Raw genomic sequence first — 23,759 nt, forward strand, 5'->3', positions numbered from 1 at the left:
TACCTCGATAAAAACACCAACACGCTAATGAAAGTTTATATCTCTATCGTATTAAATATTCTACATTTATATTATTGTCTTTGGTTGTGTGCTTTATCATATTTCTTAGTTATAGGTTAGTGGATAAGTCTAGAACCTAGGCAGCAAAACTCCTTTTACGATAAATATTGCATCACTTGGACAAAACTTTAGCGTCTACTAGGCACAATTGTTGCTTGTTCGAAAAGCAGCTTATCCGAGAAGCGGGTGAAAAGTAGCTTCAACTTATTATCTGCTTTTAGACCATTCTAAGAAATAGTTGAACTAATAAGATGCTACGAAAGTGCCATGTTTGGTATAGCTTCTCCTTAAACCCGTGAAGAAGCTATGCTAAACAGGGTCTTAGTTGCATATATCAACGTTTGTTATTTACTCCTGTTTACGAGAAAAATAAAGGTCTACATTAGTGCGAAAAATACTTGCCCTAATTTATCCTATCTTAGACGCGGCAATTCCTTTCACAAATAACAATTTCATCCATTGATGAGGAGAAAGACCAAAGTTTGAGCAAAAATGGGTATATTTGACACAACTCTTGCTTGTTGGAAAACAACTTATTTGAGAAAAAACAATAAAAACAGCTTCTGCTTATTACCTACTTATAATTTATTCTAAAAATGGATGAACTGATAGGCTGTTATAGAAACACTCTATTTAATATAGTTTCTACATGAATCTACGAAGAAACTGTCAAATAACTTGTGCTAAACAGAACCGTAAGACTATCTCTAACAGTTTACCCTCTCTATACTCATATTTAAACTGCATTCTACGAACAGTGCAATCAAAGTAAATTGCGACGGTCTAATGAAGACTTCCAAAACCAACTTAGACAATTATCGTAGGGCCCCCAGCATGCCCTGCCCGAAAATATGGGCCACAACCCATATACGCAGGTCACCAAACCGCGACCCACCGTCCTGCGAAGCCCACATCCACATCCTCCTCTCCTCTGGCCATCTTCCCCGCTCTTCATTCGCTAGACGACACAACACCGCGTTCAGCCGCTCTAGAACCCTAGCTCCCCGCCCCGCGAGATGGCCACTGCCGACGGCGAGCCCCAGCCCGTGGCCACCGACCCCGCCCAGGTCCAGGCTCCGGCACCGGCACCGGCACCCTACCCTTCCCCGGCCAAGCGCAAGCCCGAGGCGGATGTGGAAGCCGACGCCAACCTTGCGCCCCCTAAAGCCGCGCGTCCCGACGTCGACGAGGAGGCCGCCGCTGTGGCCGAGGCTGCCAGGGCCAGTGCTCGCGCGGCTGACAAGGGTAAGGGCAAGATGGTAGTCGAGGAGGAGGAGGAGGAGGAGGAGGAGGAGGAAGACGACAGCGAGGAGAGCAGCGACGACGACGAGGGCGGCGGCGGCGGCAGCAGCGATGACGACGAGCTCGTTGAAGACCCGATGGCCGAGGTAGACCTCAGCAACATCCTCCCCTCGCGGACCCGCCGCCGCGCCCCCCCGCAGCCCGGGGCGTACCTCGTCACTCCGGAGGAGGCTGCCGCGGAGGACGACGACGACGACGCTGACGTGGTTCCTGAGGAGGATGAGGGAGCGGAGGGAGAGGAGAGCGATTAAGGCTGCCTCGGCACGGACTCACTAGGTAATTTCTTTATCCTGCCTCTTGTGCTACTCAAACGCATCTGTGAACCCTGTTAGCTCGTGCGTTTTGATTTTGGCGTTTTTTTAATTGCAATAATTTATCTGCAAGGTTCCAGGGCAATGTGACCGTGTGTTACCTAAAACCGGTTCTGTGCAGATTGATACGCATTACATATGTTGTGTTTTTGCACCTATGCCTTGTATTTCTGGTATGTAAATACGGCATACACCCTATTTGTGATGTTTCACTTGTAGTTGGATGACATCGTTGAAATCACATTGTTTGGTGGTGTTCTCAAAATGGGTTCAGTTAGAGCTTTGATGCTAATTAGATATAAATGTTACTTTGCGAGCAAGAGTTTATGATGAAACCAGTTTATGCTGGATCCTGTTTGGCACAGCTCCACCACCTATTCCTGGAGCTGTTTAGATCCGTTTTGTGCTGGGTAAAATAAAACAGCTCCACTCATAGATTCTCTTAAAACATGCTCTCATGAGCGATGGAGGGGAGATAGAGTTGAAAATAGTAGCTTCACCCAGCTCCAACTCGCTCTGGCGGGCCTTGCATGAGAGCATGTTTTAAGGACCTTCACGTGTGGAGCTGTTTTGCCAAATGATTCACTAAAACAGCTCCAACTTCACTGGTAGAGTTGCTTGTGGAACTGAAGCAAAAAAAAAGAGGCTTCACTAGTGAAGTTGAGCTGTGCCAAACGGGACTTCAATTGAGTTTTTTGTGTTATGTGGATTCACCAACTTTAGCCCATGATATACGGTCATAGTTCTCTATTGAAACATGTACATCAAAATAGCAATACACTGTTCCTACTACGAAGCGTACTCATTTGGAAACTGAGAAACTGTTAAGTCATCTGTCATGGGCTATGCTGATCAGGAGGGTTGGTAGTTCTGTATATTGGATTTATGTGTTTAAATGAATTATACTTGCTTTGCAAAATATGCTAGTATTGTGAATTTGTGATCCTGAAATTGGCCTAGGTGATGCCGAGGCTCTAAGTGCAATACTGCTGCTCTGGTTTTACATTGGCAGTTAAATTACTGGCATGACCTAGGCCACAAGGGGAAGCGTGTAAAGAAATGCATGCATTGAAGTGAGACTGGGTGCATGGATGGGCAGAGTGTGTTGTGGCATGTTTGGAGGAGGCGCTGACGTGATAAGAGTGCTAAGGTGGGAAGAATGGATGGCAAGAAAATTATGCTAGGAGGTGGGCAGGGGATGGAGGGGAGGGGATGTTGCTTTTGGTATGAATATTTTTGGGCTGGAATGTGTATGACCTGCCTTAACCATAAGCTGCGACACACCTGTGCCAAGGTCTTCCTCTCTTATGTGTAAGGCCTCATATGGATCTTAAGGTGCAATCCATGTATTTCATGAATGAAATCCCCAATCTCTTCTCCTGCCATCCTCATCCGCACATGGTCAACCAACCGTGCACCAGCGGCAGACCTTCCCAACAGCCACTGCTCGTAGCCTGCATGAGAGTGCTGCCAATGCGATATCCACCAGTCTGAAACCCGATGCTGTTGGAGCCCTTGTCCCGAGACTCCAGGTGTTAGATCGCATGAGAGGCACTGCACGCCGCTGCTGGCATGAGTACCTGCCACCCCAGCTATTTGTCGGCACTCAAGCTCCCTTCGGTGTTAGAGCCGGCACAAGTCAATGCTTTCACTTCCCCACCCGGACCCCTGCCCACAAAGGAGCAGCTGGAGTTGGTGAAGATGGGCACTGGCCGGTCCTTCATGCAACAACACGTTTCCAGTTGGGGAAATGAACGATGAGCTGGACGGCTCTCCCGTGTATCGTTGGTTGCTCCTGCATGGCCTTTTGGCCACAGGTTGGAGCACCAAAATTACAAGCCATTGGGCGGTGTCTGCGTTATGCGTGACATGGGACAGTAGGAGGTGCAGGGATCAGAGATGGAGGCAATGACAGCAAGCTGATTTTTTTATTCCTTGAGGCCTGGCCTCAATCTTGAACAAGGTTATTAAAACGATAAAACGTTGGAACGCTCATGGGTGAAATTTTGACTTTTAAACGTTTAAACTTTGTTTAAACGTAGTTTTAAACAACATAGGAAAAATATCAATACATCATAATTTCAGACAATAATATGAAGTTAAATACCAAAACAGAGATGTTAGTGGCTTACCAAAACTTCACCCATGAGCTGGATTGAACCCCAAAGAGTAACTAATAGACTGGGCCCAAAAGTAGCTAATGGTCTAAAATGCATAAAACACTGCGTTTTACAGTTTAGAACGCCAAAACGCTAAAACGTGGTTTCAACCTCTAATTAGAGTTTTGACGTTTAAACGTAGTTTTAATAACACTGATCTTGAAGTTTGGTTCTATGATTTTTCTGCTAAAGTATGGTATGTATACGGTTGCCCCTAGTGATGCCAGCTGGGCCTCAAGGCTGGTGACTTGAGCATGCTTACGGATGCACTCATTATTCATAAACATTGAAGTGTTAATATAGAAGGGCAGGCCTGGTGCAGTGGTGAGAGCTGTCTCACGAAGTCACCAAGTTGCGGGTTTGAAGCTGCTCTCCGCATTTGCTGGGGGAAGGCTTGCCTTGGTTTATCCCTTCTCCAGACCCCACTCATGTGGGAGCCTCTGGCACTGGGTTTGCCCTTTTTATTGAAATGTTAATATCTTCAATTTGAAGCATTCCTGTTGTCTCCGTGTTTGTTGACTGAGTGCTAGGTGCCACTCAGTCGCTTGCTTAGCCCTTAGCATTTTCTGGAACTCTATTAACAGAGATGCTGGCAGCTGGTTTGTATCTTGGAGAATGTTAGTGAGCTTGGATGGATCTTGAACTTGCTAAATGCTTAGGTGGTGTTGGTGACGATTTTTCTTTCCCTGTACACTAGCACTTTAGTAAATAATACAAAAACATGAGAGGATATCTGAACTGAGATCTGTATCAACTTGAAGTCATTTTTTATCTGTAAGCTGGAGTGCTGGACCCACTATGTGCCTAATATGAAGTATGATTCTTAGTTGAGCGAAAATTCACTTGTTTCAATGATAGGGTTTGATATGTTTGATATGCATCTGATGTATTGAACTCCTTCATGAAGGTCTGTGCGACTGCCTGTTATGTAAAAGGCATTTTCAGACATATATTCTACATGCCTGTATCCTTCTTGAAATAATAAGAACATATTTCATTGCTGATTTTCATGTTGTGAGGTTCTATCTTAACTTGAATGACCTGACTATCTTCTCAAATTTATACCACTTAACTTTCCTAACAGATATGCTTTTGTTTTACTGTTGATTTTTTATTTTCTTTTATGTCGTGTACATGCTTATTAAGGCGTCCGTGAAGCGTCGCTTAGGCGCTAAAGCGTGCGAGCAGGGTGAGGCGTCTACCTCGCCTTGCTCAGGGGCGTAAGGCGTCCGGTGCAGCGTGGGGCGTCCGCTGGGTGTCGTTGGGGTGGCGCCCTGGCGAACAGAAAGGCTTGCGAGGGACGTCGTCCGTGCAGCCTACCTCCCCGGTGGCGTGCAGGGCGTGGCGGTGGTCGCAGACAGCATGCGGGCGGAGCAGGTGCCCGCGGACGCGGTCTTGGCGGCGCGCGTGCTCCCTCTCAGGCGGCGGCGGCCCTCCCTCATGCACGGCGACATGCAGGGAGAAGGAGAGATGCGGGGAGGGAGAGGGAGAAGGAAAAGCTGCTAGCGGCTGCTGAGAGAGGGAGAATTGGCTGCTGAGAAGAGAGAGGGAGAATTGGCGGCTGAGACTGAGAGATATTTGGGCTGGGTGAGGTAACCCTAAAATTATTGGGCTGGGCTGACTGAATGTGGATTTTTTTTTCTGTTTCTCTTTTCTATTAGGCTAAAACGGGCCTGAGCCTTACAATTGTGCTTACTTATTACCTTGAATTAGTGATATATAAATAATATTTGGTATAAATTTTTTATATTTATATATATATAATTAAGGCGTCGCCTCGCCTTACGCCTTTTCGCTTAAAGGGTAAAAAGGGGATGGTCGCCTTAACTTGCCTTACCGCCTTAATAAGTATGGTTCGTGTAATTCATATTGTAATGCGTGCATCAATGTTATCTTATGAGCTATACTTATGTGAATTTGTTATTTCTAAGTTTCAGTTTAGCCCTGCCAGTTGTCTTGTGTTACCAACTTCTAATGTTAAGTACTGAGTGTACTAATATCAAGCACTAACACTATCGGATTGTTCAACACAGTTATCTTAGCCTAGACTAGATCACATGGATGCCATGTGGCTTTACCTGTGCTTACAATAAAAAACGACAGCCATTTAGTCTAAAGCCTAGAGCAAGTTGGGGTAGGCTAGGCCTACTATGTAATTGATGTAAACAAATGCTAGATGAGCTAAACTAGCTGTTAATCAATGGATTTCCTGAAATTTATTTTCACCAGTTACTTACAATTCCTGAAAAAGAAGTAAGATAGGATCCCCTTCCAGTCACTCTTCGGTGACTCTTTTTAACATTTTTTCAGCATTGTCCTCTTTTGAAACATGTGAAAGTATTCACAAATTTAACATGTAGAACAAAGAACAATTGCAATGTACTTTTGCACTAAATCCTAGCAACTTTAATGGCCTTTTACTGAATTATAGACTTGATTGATCCGAGTAACAACTATTTATATTTCTCTCTCTCAATTTTAAAGCTCATTCTTCATATAGCATACGCTTATTTACATTGGTACTTTATATGTTATTTTCTATAGTTACTTTCTCAGCACCACCATCTACGAACTAAACCTGCTCAGTTTGGTTCTGCTTCCTGATCTTCTTCCACACATAGCTGTCTGCTTGACAAATGGGATCTTGTGACATATATAAGCCAAGCTAACCCTACGTGCTTCCACAGTTCCATATGTTGTGACCTTTGATCCACCCCAAGTTGTTAGTGTGTCCTGTTTTCGCCACCCTTTTGTAGCCACTTATTGCCTGCTATGTGAATTGTGAAATGACCTTTTTTCTCATTGTGAAGCGCTGTCTTGTATCCAACACCCATGTTGCTTGAAGTCATTATATTCTTGTCTTCTTGTTGGCATTTACTTTGTTGTTAGTATTTACTCCGTATATCCTTATTTTTTAGCTTCTGTTTTGATCTGGGCTGCTCCTTGCTACCCCTTTTCACCCAGATTTACAATTAAAAGTCACGGGACTGAATTTCTTTCTTATTAAATCACAGTCCAAAATCCATACAGGACATATAGATACCATATAGGTATTGGATACAGTTTGTATGGTTCTGATGAAATCTGCCAAGGTGTACCCGAGATTACATTAAAAAGGGGCAGACCCGGTGCCAGGAGACTCCCACATGAGGCCTTGTTCGGTTATTCCAATTCTATGTGGATTGGAGTGTATTGGAATAGATTGGGATGGATTTTGACTTGCTATGGATTTAAACCGACTTAGGGCTTGTTCGGTTATTTTCAATCCATATGGATTGGATGGGATTGATACGGATTGAGAGGAATTTTAACTTACTAGGGATTAAAACCCCCCTCGGGTTTAGTTTGGATACTCTAGTATTGAAGTGGTTTGGAGGGATTGGAGAGTGTATAAATACTCGATAGATCAAAAACTCTTATAATACATCTCAATCCACTTCAATCCCTTTTATTACTAGATTACCCTTTGGAAACTCAAATCCCCTTCGGGATTGAAGGGGATTGGAGAGGAAATTAGTTCATTTCCACCTCAATCCCCTCCAATCCCGAAGGGGATTTGAGGTTCCCAAAGTAGCTCTGAATCCCCCTCAATCCATATGGATTGGGGTAGAACCGAACAAGCCCTTAATAGCATCCAATCCACATGGATTAACGGGGAAACGAACAAGCCCGAGTGGGGTTTGGAGAAAGGGATAAACCGAGAACCCGTGACCTGGTGGCTCAGTGAGACAGACAGGTGACTCAGTGAGACAGTTTTCACCACTACACCAGGCCTATACTTCTACTTAGGTTATCATTACCTCATTAAATTTGAACATGTGATCTGTATCAGAACATAAAAAAATAATCCCAGGCCATATCCATATATCACAAGAATTATTGCACCATACACTGGTGTATATTTTACACCCAAATCCGTCTAATGCAGTTGTCAATCTGCAACTCTGAAGTATGGTTGGTTGACTCATAATGGTCGGATTTGGATGTTTGCTAGCCTATTGTTTGTCAATATTTAATCATCTCTTGTTTCACCAATGCATCGAATGATTAAAGTGGTGTTCATTCATTCCAAAGAACCACATAATTAGCTAGGACCCCTCCCATGTGTTTCTAGTAGCGGCCAATTAATGTGCTGCCAAAACCTGCTCTGTTACTGACCACTCAATAGTTGATGTGCTTCTATTGATCTCTGATTGCTCAGCCGGGACCATACAGATAAAGCCCTTTCTTGTTGGTCGGATACAAGCACGGGACTGAAACGTGATGTGCTCAATAAATCTCCGCATTGTTGTAGAGCTCGGAGCCACGTATTTTCCAGTCCTTGTATTTGTGTAGGAAGCCAATAAAGGCTGTCGCTGATATCATGCTCGTTTTCTATTCCCTGCAGGAATGATGAATGGTGGCTTTTGGTGCTGGGTATCTGTACCATCCTGTGCCTGGGGACCCTAGTAGATGAACGTGCTTTCTGTTAGGTTTTGTTCGTGGATAGCCTAATCTTCATTCGGCAATCATTATGAGTTGTGCCTGTCACCATGATTTATATGGCATCAGTAGTAGGGTGTTACTTGAGGGACACACGTTTAGTTCTAACTTTGTAGTAAGGCTTAGTATCTGGTGAACGATCATGATTGAACAGTTAACGGTTCGCCTCTGCGGCTCCAGACTTGCAGCTTCCAGCAGCTATTGACCTTATGCTTTTGATGGCGACGCACTACGTTTCCCGTTTCCCTTCGTGCTTCTGTTATCCGGCAGCTGTTGTACAACTAGCTCTTGGCAAGGTCTTGCAGATGGAATTGGGATCATATAGGCCAAGGAGGCAAGGAGACGTGCTGAACGACTTAGACCAACTCCAGCAAGACTCCGTATCCCACTCCGCATCCGCATTTTGCACGGTCTGAGGCACTATTACGCGCTCCAGCAGGCTCCGCATCCCTCTCCGCAAAATGGACGCCGTGTCCCTGCGCTCCCCATTTCCACACTTTCTCTCTCCTCTCCGCAGCTCTCTGCGTGCGCGTGCGCCTGCTGGCGGGCCCCAGGTGTCATAGACTGCATGCGGAGTGGGATGAGGAGTGTTGCTGGAAACGGATACGGAGAGGAGAGAGAATGTGTTGCCCGCGCGTTTTAGGGATACAGAGAGGGAGTCTGCTGGAGTTGGTCTTATCCTGAGTAAGATGCGAGTGAAAGAGAGTTGTGTCCACCACCAATCGCCTCCTGCTTCTATATTTGGTGGAAGTTGAATGCCAGTGGCTGGTGGGCATGTGATGCATGGACCAGAAGGAGATGAATAGTGAAGCCTGCGTCGCTTTCGTGGCGGTCCTCGCTGCACATGATTGGAACCGGTCCCCCTTGGCATGCTTCCTTGGAGCCATCACAGCGGCCAGCGCAGCGCATGCATGATTCCATCAACCAAAGGGGCGGGCAGGGGACGGGGGGAAAGCCAACCCCGGATTGGAAAATATGCGTGGCATCTATCTATCTATGCTGATGGCGGATCGTCCCACATTTAGACATCACTTGTTCACTGAGTCCACCGCCACGACTTCTCTTCGATGCTATCACGAGAGGGGTTGGTTTCGCAAGATAAACTGCTTCGGATCCGACAAAATTTATCAATTGGTGCGTTCGATAAAAAAACAATTCGCTGCCATAAATGGCATGCATTTTCTATTAACCTAGTCAGAGTTTCAAAGAAACGGCATGCATTTTGGAATGGATGGAATTCTGACCTATATGCTTAGTTACCATTGTTTTCCCCTTAACCCAGTATGGATCAAACTGTTCTCAACGACGCCCTAGAAAAAATTCAGGTGAAAAAAATGGAACGCTATGTTTCCAACGCAGCCTACAAGATGCGTGTTGGTGTAGGTTAAAGTTAACCGAATCGCCAACAGCCTATCTATCCCCCCGGCGGCCGGGCTTGTTGCCTTTAAGGGCATCATGGCCGAGATTTTCTACATGAGCATATTCGATATGGTTCCGTCCTCCATTTTCACCGGATTGGGTGCGGCTGAGTGCTCATGGCAACGAGACGACCAAACATTCTCTCGTTCCGGGAATATCACGAGGGCAGGCAGTACCGATGAAAGTAGCGTGTACTGTGCTTACCTTTCCATGCTCCCTTCCCCTGTGAGCTGAGTTTTTTTTTGGAGCTCTGCGCCTGATTGGCTAAGGCGCGTCAGAAACAGAATCTTTTGATCTTTTTTTTAGAGTTCTTGGAGGGGAATAAAAGCAACCCTTTATGCCCTGCCTAGGCCCAGCCGCCAGAGGAGGCTGCTGTGGATCCATACTAGGATCTCCCTTAGGGCTTAGGTTAGTTGCAAATGCGCCATTATCTTAATGCCTAGGGTAGCTCTCCACAAAGATGCCACTTTCCCATGGTTTTCTTCTTCCCATCTCCTTTTACTATTTCGCACTCTTTTGACATCACGGACCGAGAGCTACGGGTGCGCCCAAAACACACACACACACACATGGTACCAAGTATCTCAACCGTTTAAATGGTGTCATTAGATCAGGTTAGACAGAGATGAAGACAGGTTCCAGAAAACTTAGCGAAATTAAATGATGAGTTCACACTAGGTGTTCACCTAGTGTATGTACAACCCAGAGGTCCTGGGGGTTTTATGTACAAGCGACAGCTAAGAGTGGCACAACTCTAAGTTTTTAGATCACAAATATAGTTAAAAGACAATATGTATGGAGACGAGTGTAGAACAAGCCATTCGTGAAGAGACTATCTCTTGTATTTTTTTTCACTTAACCTTTTAAAGACTCCTCAAAAGACCCTATATTAAGGGGGTGCTTGGGATTGCTCTAACTTCAGAAAATTTGTTCGAGTTGGTACATCAGGTCGTTATGTGCTCTAGAAAATTGTGGAGCTAGGGTTGTGAACCTTTAAATGACATTCAGATAAATCATTTTATTTATCGTTTTTATTGAAAATATTTGTTTAAACTGTTTAAATTTATATTATAAAGTAAAACTCCAAGCTGGAATCCAAACATTATCTAAATAGGTTGTACATGTCCTTCTATGATGCAATAATGACAATCAAATCTTGAGAAGACCTTTCATTTGGTATTTATAATCGATAACAACGATGGCCAGAAAGACGAGGGGGACGGGTGTCAACTGTCATGGGACGGAGAGTTGCTTCGGTGAAGGATCCATTATATTTTGGTGTTAAAGTAAAAAATTTATTGCAGACATATTTAGTAGAGACAGTATATTTGTCTGATCTGTGAGTAGGGAGGTAAATGGTATAGACATTTTCTGTCCTACTCGAATTCGATCCATCTATGAGAGCTGAAATCTGATCCGTATTCGAGTACAAATATTTAATATCTGATCCGTATTCGATATCCGTATCCGATTCAAATAAAAAGAAAATATGAAAATAAATATGATATTATTCACATTCGATCTGATCAAGACCCTGCTGGTCCGAACGTGGCGTGGACTCGTCGCTCGGTGGCAGAGTTCTTTCCTACTAGTAATTACTAACATTCGTAAGCATAACAATGCTAGAGATAAAACATGATGACAACGCACAAACAACCTTTACTTTTGGTTATTATCGCCTGATAACCCCGCCCGTGCTGCCTTTGCTGCTCGAAACAACTTATCCTACCGTTCAGCGCCCTTTTCTTAGTCAGGCTTGGGTATATTCTAGGGTTGTCCCCGTTTCGATTACAAATGGTCATACAATATCACTTTGTGCATTTGTCTCTGTTTTTAATTTAAATCGACGTGTCACCCTTGTTGTATAACAGACAGTTGATAGTATTAAATATGACCATTTTTGCTCTTATGCGAAAATTGTAAAAATAGACATGTTTCTAGAAAAAAAAATGCAAGAATGGGCTTGTTTTATACACAGAGAAGATAACGTATATAAACTCACCATAGAGTATAAATATCTTATAGAAACACATGGTTTAAAATAGGAACAATAACATACTTAATAATCACTTCACTTCTTAATGCATCCATTATAGGCTGATATGTCTCACACATACATGACTTAAACCATACACAACCAGAATGTATCCATATACTCGTACATGACTTAGCGATACACAAAAGAGTCTCACTGCCTCACAAATAAATATAATATAATGGATCACGACCCAAATGCTCTTTCATAAAAAGTTAGGGTCTTTAAATAATTTTAGTTACAAATGAATAGGAATAGAGTCCGATCCTAATTCAATTCGATTCTTAAAGTTTGTAGTGTAAAATCTAGAGCCCATAACCACCCCTGCCCATACATGATAGAGAACCCTACACGATCAGAACCATAGCTCATTCGGATCCAACAAACCAATATAGAAAACCTCTTCTCCTACCCTTCCTTCCATTTGTGTCTCTCCCAGTTGGTGGGATTCCCCCTAGTCCACTTGCACTGCAAGAAACAATTTCAAAACATTAAGTTATGGGTTAAATTCTAAGATAAAACTAAAAAAACTTGTATGAGACTGACTTGGATGATTCAGTGTTGGAAGTGTCCCATCCTCTGCCCCTGCCCCTGCCAGATGGTGGTGGTGGATTGTTCTAGCTTCACTTGCAGTATGTCAAACTAGTATTAAGCAATAGTTAGTGTGTAGAGAAAATTTTTGAGGTAAACAAGAGTAAAGCTATACACCACTACTTGGTACTATTGCTTCCTTCTTCAGCCTGACTAGAAGATAACCTTCTCTTACATGGTACTATTGCTTCCTTCTTCCGACTAACTAGAAAGCAACATCCTCTTTTGTTCCCTTATTGTAGGATCTCCTTGATAAGTTCTAGCTGTGTGGCCAATTTCACTAATCACCGAACACTTCCTCCTCTTGGTAGCGCTTCCTGCCTCTTTTGATCCTTGATCCTTTGTTTTCTTGGCATTTGGGTTTCCTTATCAAATATGGCTTCTTAAGTGTGTATCCAGCATCAACCTTTGTCCATTGGTGCTTGAATGTCATTATTGGAAACTAGCCATCATATGCCTTCTTGAATCTCTCAGCGGAGAAGTAGTCATAGACATAATCATTCATTTCAACAATTTTGATGTATCGAATGAAGGCTAACACATGGTCACATGGTTTACCACATACTTGCCAAGCTCTACAAGTACAAGTTTGTTGATGTAGATTGAAGGCAATGGGAATCGTTCAGGACTAATTCCCTGTATGTCATCAAAAATTATTTTCATCCCTTGTGTGCCATGGAGTGGCATATAGGGAATTTTTTGTGTGTGTACCTATTGGGCCAGTGGCACACAAGGGATGAAACTAATTCCCGATGGCATACATGGAATTGCCCTGTTTAGGACTACCCCTCAGTGACCAAGAGAAGAAGGAAATGAGAATGTTCTTAACACACTAATCTTCCTCAAAGGCATCCAAAGCAACTAGAGTGTGAGTCAAATTCAGAAGCCAAGCAGTAATCGCTACTCTTAGCCCTCAAATCCGAGTAACCCGGGCTTTGGAAAACTCTTTTCCTCTCCCATTCAAAACATTTGATTTGTTTGTGCTTGCCATTGCTGAGCTTGTGTGTTTTTCTTTTTTTTTCAAAAAAGGTGTACGGAAAATGGACCCTAGGCCATTTGGCTCAATAGGTTTTGGTGTTTGATGATCAACATAACCTGTGGACTAATGTATTTGCCAGTGTTTATGTTTGTAGTTCACATGATGCTAAAGTTACTTGGACTAAGGCATTGAGGAAAGCAACACCTCAAAAGAAGACATTATGAAGATCACAAGAAGATCAACAAGTATCAAGCAAAGTCCAGGAAACGAAGACAAGTGTTGTCACTAGCGGACTGTCCAGCGGAGAGCACCGGACTGTCCCGTGCCACACGCTGGACTGTCCGGTGCACCAGTGAACAGTAGCCCAACGACTAGTTCCAGGTGGCACTGGTTGAGAGAAGCCACCGGACTGTCCGATGTGACACGCGGACTGACCAGTATAAAAGGCTGCAGCGCCAACGGTCACCTGTGGTGTCTGTCCAATGGCTAGGCGCATCGGACAGGGGCACCGGACTGTCCGGTGTGCGGCAGAGAGCAACAACTTTTCTCCAACGACTAGTTTTATGTTGGGGCCTTTAAATACCACCCCAACCGGCCATTTCAAGGTGTGGGAGCCTGTAAGTGCAATCAACCCTAATTGAGGGTTTTGGTGATTAAATGACAAAACAAACAGAGATTCTAACAAGTTTGCTCCTAGCATGTACACAGTAATTCTACAGACAGGAGAAGCACAGATCTTACGAGCATAAAAATAGAAAGCACAACGGATTTAAAATTCTACATCAAATGGCGTGCTCCAAGTGCTTGGAAACAACGACAGTGCTCATTTTATAATTCTTGAGTTATAGGAATCGCCGTGCAATTAAGAGGGATCCGCAATGGTTAAGTAAGTTATGCAATGAGCTAAGTTCAAAATCCTTTGAAATCATCTTCGAGAACATTTTTCAGATCATGAATGCCCTTGAGAAAAACCAATTTTACTTCCCACAAGAACACCACCTTTGTTCTCTTCAAAATATTCAAAACTTGGTTTTCAGCCCTGGAAACCGGTTCAACCGGTTTTGGGACTGTTCCTCTGCCATCCCTGCTCTGACCTGTCTGACAGTCAGAGCTGTCAGAAAAGTCGTTGCAGATCTTTTGGGAAAACCGGTTCAACCGGATTTTTTCCCGGCTCAACCGGTTTTGAATCCGGTCGAGTCTCCGGCTGAGTAGGTTAGTGAACCAGGATCTTCCTGGTGGAAACCGGTTCAACCGGTCTAAAAACCGGTTCAACCGGTCTAAAAACCGGTTCAACCGGTTTTTACCCCTTTTCTCCCAACGGCTGCCAGCTTTTGGGGGATCCTTTATATACCCCCCACACTTTCTCTCTTATTTACTTCTGTCTCTCCCATGAAATCTTGGCTGACCAAACTCTCAACAAGTGCATTCATTTCACCTCTCACACCCGCAATCGCATCTCCTTCAATCATTTGAAGGATCCTTGGTGTGAGGTGAACTCGATCTAACACGCTGTTAATTTCATCTCGATTCTCCTATTCTCTTTGTTCTTGAGCTTGTTGCAAACTTAACCTTGTGCGGATTTGTTACTCTTGGAACCTCGTGTTCCTTGACGGTTAGAGGTTGCTTTGGAGTCTCCAAATTTGTGGACGACCCCAAGAAGTTTGTATTACCCGCTCTTTGAGCTTATTTGAGAAGAAATTGCCTTGACCTTTGTGGTTGGCTTGTGGAGGATTAGGGTTGAAAAGACCCGGCCCTTTGTGGGCTCCTCAACAAGGAGTAGGACACCTTTGTGGTGGTTGCCGAACCTCGGGTTATATTGCGTGTTCCTGTGTGTTCTTGTTAAGCGATTTAAATTTGTTGGTTGGTTCATATTATCTATTCGAGTAGATTTTGTGTAGGGCAAGTCATTAGCAAAATTCTTCACCACTTCATATTTGTTTAACAGATTATCTAATCTAAGTTGAGCAGGTTCAAATTTGTTCAGTTGTAAACAAAATCAACTGAACCGGTTTGCACCAGTGCAACTTTTATTTAACCTATTTCGAAGTTTTTAAGTGAAAAATTTCAGGTGTAGCCTATTCACCCCCCTCTAGGCTACTTTCAATTGGTATCAGAGGTTCGTACCTCGTTTTACGCTTAACCGCGTGAGGAAACGATCATGTCTACTCAACGGGACCATGTGGATCCTCTCCTCGAGGAAATCCCCATCACATCTTCCGGTGAGGAAGTGGACCCCAAGTTTCTCGACCTCGCCATGAAGATTGCCGAGAAGATGTTCCTCAAAATGAAAGAGGAAGATGCTAATAAAAAGGTCGAAGAAGAAGAATCAAGAAGAAAGGCCAAATAAGATAAAGGTAAAGGAAAATTTGATTACAATGACGATCTAGTGGATCTTTTGGTGTCGAAGGTGTTGAGCAAGGTAAGTCTCAACACCGAAGGATCATCTACCAAAAGCAAAGGTAACGAATTTAGTAAAGTTCAATTCGATTACTCTAGAAATTTTATTCCCAACTTCTCTTCTGCCCCACTTGGAAAGTTACCAACTCTTAGTGAGTTGAACTATGACGAGTGGGCCGACAAGATGAAGTCACATTTAATCGATGTGCATCCTAGTCTTTGGGAGATTGTTAATGTAGGTATGTATAAGCCCGCCCAAGGAGAAGAGATGACTCCGGAAATGATGCAAGAGGTTCATCGCAATGCTCAAGCAGTGAGCATAATTAAAGGAAGTCTTTGTCCGGAAGAATACCGGAAAGTACAAGGAAGAGAAGATGCCCGTGACATTTGGAATATTCTTAAAATGTCACATGAAGGAGATCCCAAAGCTAAGAGACATAGAGTTGAAGCTTTGGAGAGTGAGCTTGCTAGATATGATTGGACTAAGGGTGAGCCGCTTCAATCACTCTTTGATCGGTTGATGGTGTTAGTAAACAAAATAAGAGTGCTTGGAAGTGAAGATTGGAGTGACTCCAAGGTCACAAGACTATTCATGAGAGCATATAAAGAAAAGGATAAGAGTCTAGCATGGATGATAAGGGATCGTGATGACTATGAGGATATGACGTCTCATCAATTATTTGCAAAGATTCAACAACACGAGTTCAAAGAAGCCCCCATCAAGACAAGAGACTCTCATACCTTGATCACTAATGAACAAGACACCCCCAAGAAGAACAAAGACCACAAGGCAAAGAAAGTGGTCGAGACATCAAGTGATGAAGATAGCTGAAGTGATGAAGACACAACTATGTTCATCAAAACATTCAAGAAATTTGTAAGGAAAAATGATAAGTTTCAAAGGAAAGGAAAGAAGAGGGCATGCTATGAATGTGGCCAAACCGGTCATTTCATAGCGGATTGTCCTAACAAGAAGGAACAAGAAGCCAAGAAGGAATACAAGAAGGACAAGTTCAAAAAGGGAGGCAAGACCAAGGGATATTTCAAGAAGAAGAAATATGGTCAAGCCCATATTGGTGAAGAATGGAACTCCGATGAAGAGAGTTCTAGCTCTGAGGAAGAGGAAGTGGTGGCAAATGTTGCCATCCAATCTACTTCAAGCTCGCAACTGTTCACCAACCTACAAGACGACTCCTACACTCCAACTTGCCTCATGGCAAAAGGAGATAAGGTAACCTTATTTAGTAATGATTTTCCAAATGATGATGATGATGAACAAATTGCCATGAAAAATAAAATGATTAAAGAATTTGGCTTGAATGGATACAATGTTATCACCAAATTAATGGAGAAGCTAGATAAAAGAAAAGCAACTCTTGATGCTCAAGAAGACTTGCTTATCCTTGAAAAGGAAAGAAACCTAGAGCTTCAAGAATTGCTACTCAATAAAGATGAAATGCTAGATGTCTTGACTAAGGAAGTATCTTTAGTCAAGATAACTATAGAGGATAAAGAAAAGGAGTAATCAATATGAAAACCTCTATAGCTAATCTTGCAAATGAAAAGGATGCACTTGAATCAAGCATGTTAAGCTTGAATGTTCAAAATAAAGAACTTCAAGTGCAACTTGAAAATTGCAAGAACATCAATGCCTCATCTTTAGTGATTGAATCTAAGTCTAGCTCCTCAAACAATACCTTTTGCAAACATTGTGCCAAATATCATGCTTCTTGTTGTCTAACTAACCATGCAAGGAAGAATAGCCCACAGGTGAAGGTCAAAGAAATATTGAAAAGATGCTTTAGCAATGATGGGTTAAAGAAAGTTGAACCCAAGTACAAGTCCCTAAAGCCCAACAATGGAAGAAGGGGGCTTGGGTTCAACTCATCCAAGGAAAACCCTAGCACAGTGCATAAGGGGTGGAGATCCCCCAAGTTCATAGAGGGAACCACTCTATATGATGCCTTGGGGAGGATTCACTCCTCAAATGACAAGTCAACTCAAGTAAAGGTAAACTTGAGTTCCACAAAGAGTAAGATGAAGGAAGTGGGATCCTCAAGTGGAGAAAAATTTAATGCTCCCATTTCTCACTCTTATCTTTGTGATTATATGTTGACTTGGGATTTAGGAAAATTGGTTGTTAAATATGTGGGTGCCTACACTAAAAGAAAAGTCATGAAAAGAAGTGTGTGGGTACCCAAGGCTATAACTAACACTGTAGGACCCAATTCAATTTGGGTACCTAAAAGCATAGCCTAAATTTGTTTTGCAGGTCTACTCCTCTGGTGGGTCAAGTTGGGTGCTTGACAGTGGATGTACAAATCACATGACCGGGGAGGAAGACATGTTTCATTCCTTGCAACTAACTCAAGAAGCACAAGAAATTGTGTTTGGAGATAGTGGCAAGAGTAAGATGATTGGTATTGGTAAAATTCCTATCTCTGACCAACAATCACTTTCAAATATTTTATTGGTAGATTCTTTAAGCTACAATTTGATGTCCGTTTCACAACTTTGTGGAATGGGTTATAATTGCTTATTTTTTGATGTGGATGTGAAGATCCTTAGAAGGGAGGACTCCTCAGTTGCCTTTACGGGTCGCTTGAAGGGCAAGCTTTATCTTGTTGATTTCACAACAAGTAAAGTGACGCCTGAGACTTGTTTAGTGGCAAAGTCCGACAAGGGTTGGCTATGGCATCGCCGGCTAGCTCATGTCGGTATGAGGATTTTGGCCAAACTTCAAAAGGATAATCACATCATTGGACTAACAAATGTTGTATTTGAGAAAGATAGGGTTTGTGGCGCATGCCAAGCAGGAAAGCAACATGGAGTCCCACATCAATCAAAGAATGTGGTCACAACAAAGAGGCCATTGGAGCTTCTTCACATGGACCTCTTCGGACCTGTGGCTTACATCAGCATTGGTGGTAGTAAGTATGGTCTAGTCATTGTTGATGATTTTTCTCGCTTCACCTAGGTTTTCTTTTTGAGTGATAAAGGTGAAACTCAAGAAATATTGAAGAAATTCATGAGAAGAGCTCAAAATGAATTTGAGCTCAAAATCAAGCAAGTAAGAAGTGATAATGGGACGGAATTCAAGAACACAGGTGTCGAAGAATTCTTAGGCGAAGAAGGAATCAAACATGAGTTCTCGGTTCCTTACACTCCACAACAAAATGGTGTTGTGGAAAGAAAGAACCGAACTTTAATTGAAGCAGCTAGAACCATGTTGGATGAGTACAAGACACCTGACAACTTTTGGGCTGAGGCGGTCAACACCGCCTGTCATGCAATCAACCGCCTCTATCTTCACAAGATCTACAAGAAGACTGCTTATGAGCTTCTCACTGGTAACAAACCTAAAGTTGATTATTTTAGAGTATTTGGTTGTAAGTGCTTTATTCTTAACAAGAAAGTCAAAAGCTCAAAGTTTGCTCCTAGAGTGGACGAGGGTTTCTTGCTTGGTTATGCATCAAATGCGCATGGATATCGTGTTTTCAACAATACCACTGGTCTTGTTGAAATAGCGATAGACGTGACATTTGATGAGTCTAATGGCTCGCAAGGGCATGTTTCTAATGGCACTGCAGGAAATGAAGAACTACCTTGTGAGGCCATAAAGAAACTTGCAATAGGTGAAGTGAGACCTCAAGAAAAAGATGATGAGGAAGGAACTTTGTGGATGACCAATGAGGTTGTTGATGTGGGTGCAAAGGTGGTGGGTGACAAATCCTCCACCCAAGCAAACCCATCAACCTCAACTCATCCAAGTCTTGAAGAAAATCATCAATCCCAAAGGATGCCAACTGTGGTAGAAGATGAACACGAAAGTGTTAATGGTGAAGTGCCTCTTGATCAAGTGAATGATGAGGAGGAGCAAATACAAAGACAAGCATCAGTGCCTCATCCTAGAGTCCATCATACCATTCAAAGGGATCATTCGGTGGACAACATCCTGGGTAGCATCAGGAGAGGGGTAACAACTCGATCTTGTTTAGCTAATTTTTGTGAATTTTACTCGTTTGTTTCCTCTCTTGAGCCACTTAAGGTTGAAGAAGCATTGGGTGATCCGGATTGGATAATTGCCATGCAAGAGGAGTTGAACAACTTCACCCGGAATGAAGTTTGGTCCTTAGTCCAAAGACCCAAACAAAATGTGATTGGGACAAAATGGGTCTTTAGGAACAAACAAGATGAACATGGCGTGGTTACAAGAAACAAAGCACGGTTGGTTGCCCAAGGCTACACTCAAGTGGAAGGACTTGATTTTGGTGAAACATATGCGCTGGTAGCAAGGTTAGAGTCAATTAGAATATTAATTGCCTATGCTACTAACCATGATTTCAAGTTATATCAAATGGATGTCAAGAGCGCATTTCTAAATGGACCACTACAAGAGAGGGTCTATGTGGAGCAACCACCGGGCTTTGAAGATCCAAAGAAGCCAAACCATGTTTATCTACTTCACAAGGCACTCTACGGGCTTAAACAAGCCCCTAGAGCTTGGTATGATTGCCTTAAAGATTTTTAATTAAGAATGGGTTTACAATAGGAAAAACTGACTCTACATTATTTACTCGCAAAGTTGACAATGAATTATTTGTGTGCCAAATATATATCGATGACATTATATTTGGTAGTACTAATGAAAAATTTTGTGAAGAGTTTAGCAAAGTAATGACGAACATGTTTGAGATGTCTATGATGGGCGAGCTCAAATACTTCCTGGGATTTCAAGTCAAACAACTCAAGGAAGGCACTTTTCTATGCCAAACCAAATATACTCAAGAAGTTTGGCATGGAAAAGGCAAAGCACGCGAAGACTCCAATGTCATCAAATGGACATCTCGACCTAAATGAGGAAGGTAAACCTGTAGATCAAAAGTTATATAGATCAATGATAGGGTCACTGCTTTACTTATGTGCATCTAGACCTGATATCATGTTGAGTGTTTGCATGTGTGCATGCTTTCAAGCGAACCCTAAAGATTGCCATCTTGTTGCCGTTAAGAGAATCCTAAGATACTTAGTCCACACCCAAAACCTAGGATTATGGTATCCTAAAGGCTCCCTTTTCGATTTACTTGGCTCTCTGACTCAGATTATGCCGGTTGCAAAGTAGATCGAAAAAGCACTACTGGGACTTGCCAATTCCTTGGGCGGTCCTTAGTGTCATGGAGTTCCAAGAAACAAAATTGTGTTGCACTTTCCACTGCAGAAGCTGAGTACATAGCAGCTGGGGCATGTTGTGCACAGTTGTTATGGATGAAGCAAAACCTTAGAGATTTTGGTTGTTAGTTTAACAAGATTCCACTATTGTGTGACAATGAGAGTGCCATAAAACTTGCAAACAATCCGGTGCAACACTCTCGAACCAAACATATTGACATTAGACATCATTTCTTGAGAGACCACGAAGCCAAAGGAGATATCGAATTGTTTCATGTGAGCACCGAAAATCAACTAGCCGATATCTTCACAAAACCCCTTGATGAGATTAGGTTTTGCTTTCTTAGGAGTGAGCTAAACATCTTGGATTCTCGAAATGTGTCTTAAAACTAAAATTTTGATCACAAGTTTGATGGATATAAAATGATTGTATGCACAATATGTCATGAGAAATACTGTTTTTATCATCAAAATTACTCATATCATATTTGCTAAGTGTTATTAAAGCCTCTCCGGGCAATATTTGAAAATAGGTTGAGTGAATCGGCTGAGTAGGCCACTCAACCGGTTTTCCCCTGGTGGAAACCGGTTGAACCGGTATAAAAACCGGTTGAACCGGTTTTGACCGCCTCCGCGTCCGTGCTGTCAGTCAGCGCCGCAGTCTGCGCCGTCAGTCTCGCAGACTGCGCTGTCAGTCTGGCAGAAAATCCGTGCAGTCAGTCACTTTTTCTGCGCGCTTTTACTGCGCAGTCTGACGGGAAACCGGTTGAACCGGTTTTATAACCGGTTGAACCGGTTTTCAGTTTGTTGACCAGCCACCGCCTCCCCTATTTCTCTCCCCTTCCTCCCTTCTCTTCTTATCTGTTCCTTTTTCCCAGCCGACGCCGCCTACACATTTTCCTCTCTCTCCTTCACACTCTCACCACTCCAAAACCCATTTGTGCCATCCAATCTTTGGAAGTTTTGTTGGAGATTCGTTCATCTCGGCTTCCTCCATCATCTCCCTTTCTCTTGTTGGGATTTCTGTGATTCAAACTTCGGATCGAGGCATTACCCTATTTCATTTCTTTTTACTCGATCTCACTCGTTCTTGATTATCTAGTGTATCGTTTCTAGGATACATTTTAGTTTAGGTGCTTGCATCACTTAGACTATCTTCGTTTGTCTCGAACATTGTTAGAGTTTAGCGGTTTGATATTGTTCGTTGTAGTTGAACCGCTCGCATGAACGGTTGAAGTGCATGCTCAATATCATACGCGTCTCTACTCAAACGTGTTTGTTAAGATCCTTGCTCATCATAGGTTCTATCTTCTCTTTTTAAGGATGGTGCGTCGGAGGAATCCATCTGTTGTTGAATCCGACTCCTCTGACGAACAAGAGATTCATGAAGATACTCCCCCGCGTTCCAGATCCAAACGTGGGCGAGGATCTGGCAACGTCATGCAAGGTGGTGAGGCCTCCGGGTCTCATGGAGCTCGCGGTCGGATGACCCGGAATCCCTCCGGTCGGTCCCGACCCGCGACAAATCCACAAGCTTGGGAAGCAACAAGTGATGATGATGGTGGGAAAGATGATGAAATTGATCTTCCCCCTGCCCACGCCCCTGTTATTCGAGGGTTGGTCCTCCACCGGGCGGAGGCCCGTCGTTCTGGCAATGAGCCAGTCACTGATTTTACTGCCAGCGGGGGTTCTGCACTTCTTCAGGACATCCGCTTTCAGAATCCTGCATTGCGCATTCGTGATGCCAGGATTGATGGGAACCGTTTCTGGACTCTCCAGCATGTGGATTTCTACAATTTAGTGATCCTCCCCAAGAAACATCAGCCCATACTACATCAACGGTACATCAACTAGGAAGGATGTGAGGCTATTGGGGACCCGGAGATGACACAGGCATTGAGGGCCTGTGAAAGAAAGAAGATGAAGAATATAATGACATTCCAATATGATTGGAATGATGAGGTCATTGCCCAGTTTTACTCAACTCTTTGGATCAAGCTGGCCGATGAGGAAAGTCCCTACAACTTTCCTTATCTTAATTTCTACATCGAAGGCAGCTGGTACAAGGTGAGCTACCGTCGGTTCGCTCACATTCTTGGATTCACTGACAATGACATTTCTGGTGATAAGATCAAAATCCATTATTTTCGCCAACCTACCAAAGATGAAGCCAGAGATCTTCATCTCTCTGAGTCTGGAAAATATTGGGAGTCCACCAACATGCACAAATATTACAGATATATCAACTCCCTCAGCAGAATGACCCTCATTCCCAAAGGGGGTAACCAGATGAATATTCTTGGAGAGAGTAAGGTTTTGCTCTCATTTATGAAGCCCAACAGCTTCGAGAGCATCAACGTCTTTGATATGATCTGGCAGGAGATTATCCATGCTGCATGCTTTCCACTTAAGGGATGTCTACATGCACCTTTCATCATGAAGATGATTGAAGTTGTGACGCAGTTTCGATATGATAAAGGTACTAGACATCAATCTTATACCCCTTTCTGGATTGATCCCAACAATCCAGTAGGGCGCTTGAGGAAAGCCCCTTCCAGCTCCCGTGCACATACCTCTGCTGGTCCTTCTGCTGGTCCTGCTGCTGCTGCCGGTGCCTCGCGTCCCTCCCCTGGCCGCGGATCTCCCACGCCACGTGGACGTGGTCGTGGTCGAGGTCGTGGCCGAGGGATGGGTGCCCGCTTGGCCCATGGGATTGCGGCATTTTTCTCTACGTGCCGGAATATTTCTGCTGATGTGCATGAGCTGGCAAGGCGTCAGCGGGAGACTGACGACAATCTTCGTCGTCAAGCTTCCACTATGGGTATGCCCTTTGCCCCTCGCTCGCCTGACGTGCC

At 43.5% G+C, this 23,759-nt stretch overlaps 1 protein-coding gene and 1 pseudogene across 1 annotated transcript; both read left to right on the forward strand.

Annotated features, from left to right (window-relative positions):
* Nucleotides 1-1,021: 1,021 nt before the first annotated feature.
* LOC100275065 (uncharacterized) lies at nucleotides 1,022-8,538 on the forward strand. Its single transcript, NM_001149256.1, has 2 exons — nucleotides 1,022-1,638; nucleotides 8,220-8,538. Exon 1 carries the CDS (start codon nucleotides 1,077-1,079, stop codon nucleotides 1,611-1,613), a length of 537 nt encoding a protein of 178 aa, NP_001142728.1. The 5' UTR covers nucleotides 1,022-1,076; the 3' UTR covers nucleotides 1,614-1,638; nucleotides 8,220-8,538.
* The window catches only part of LOC109944200 (50S ribosomal protein L2, chloroplastic-like), a 53,900-nt pseudogene continuing 52,371 nt past the window's right edge, over nucleotides 22,231-23,759 (forward strand).

This window comes from Zea mays, chromosome 2 (assembly GCF_902167145.1).
Source record: "Zea mays cultivar B73 chromosome 2, Zm-B73-REFERENCE-NAM-5.0, whole genome shotgun sequence".
Lineage (NCBI taxonomy): Eukaryota > Viridiplantae > Streptophyta > Magnoliopsida > Poales > Poaceae > Zea > Zea mays.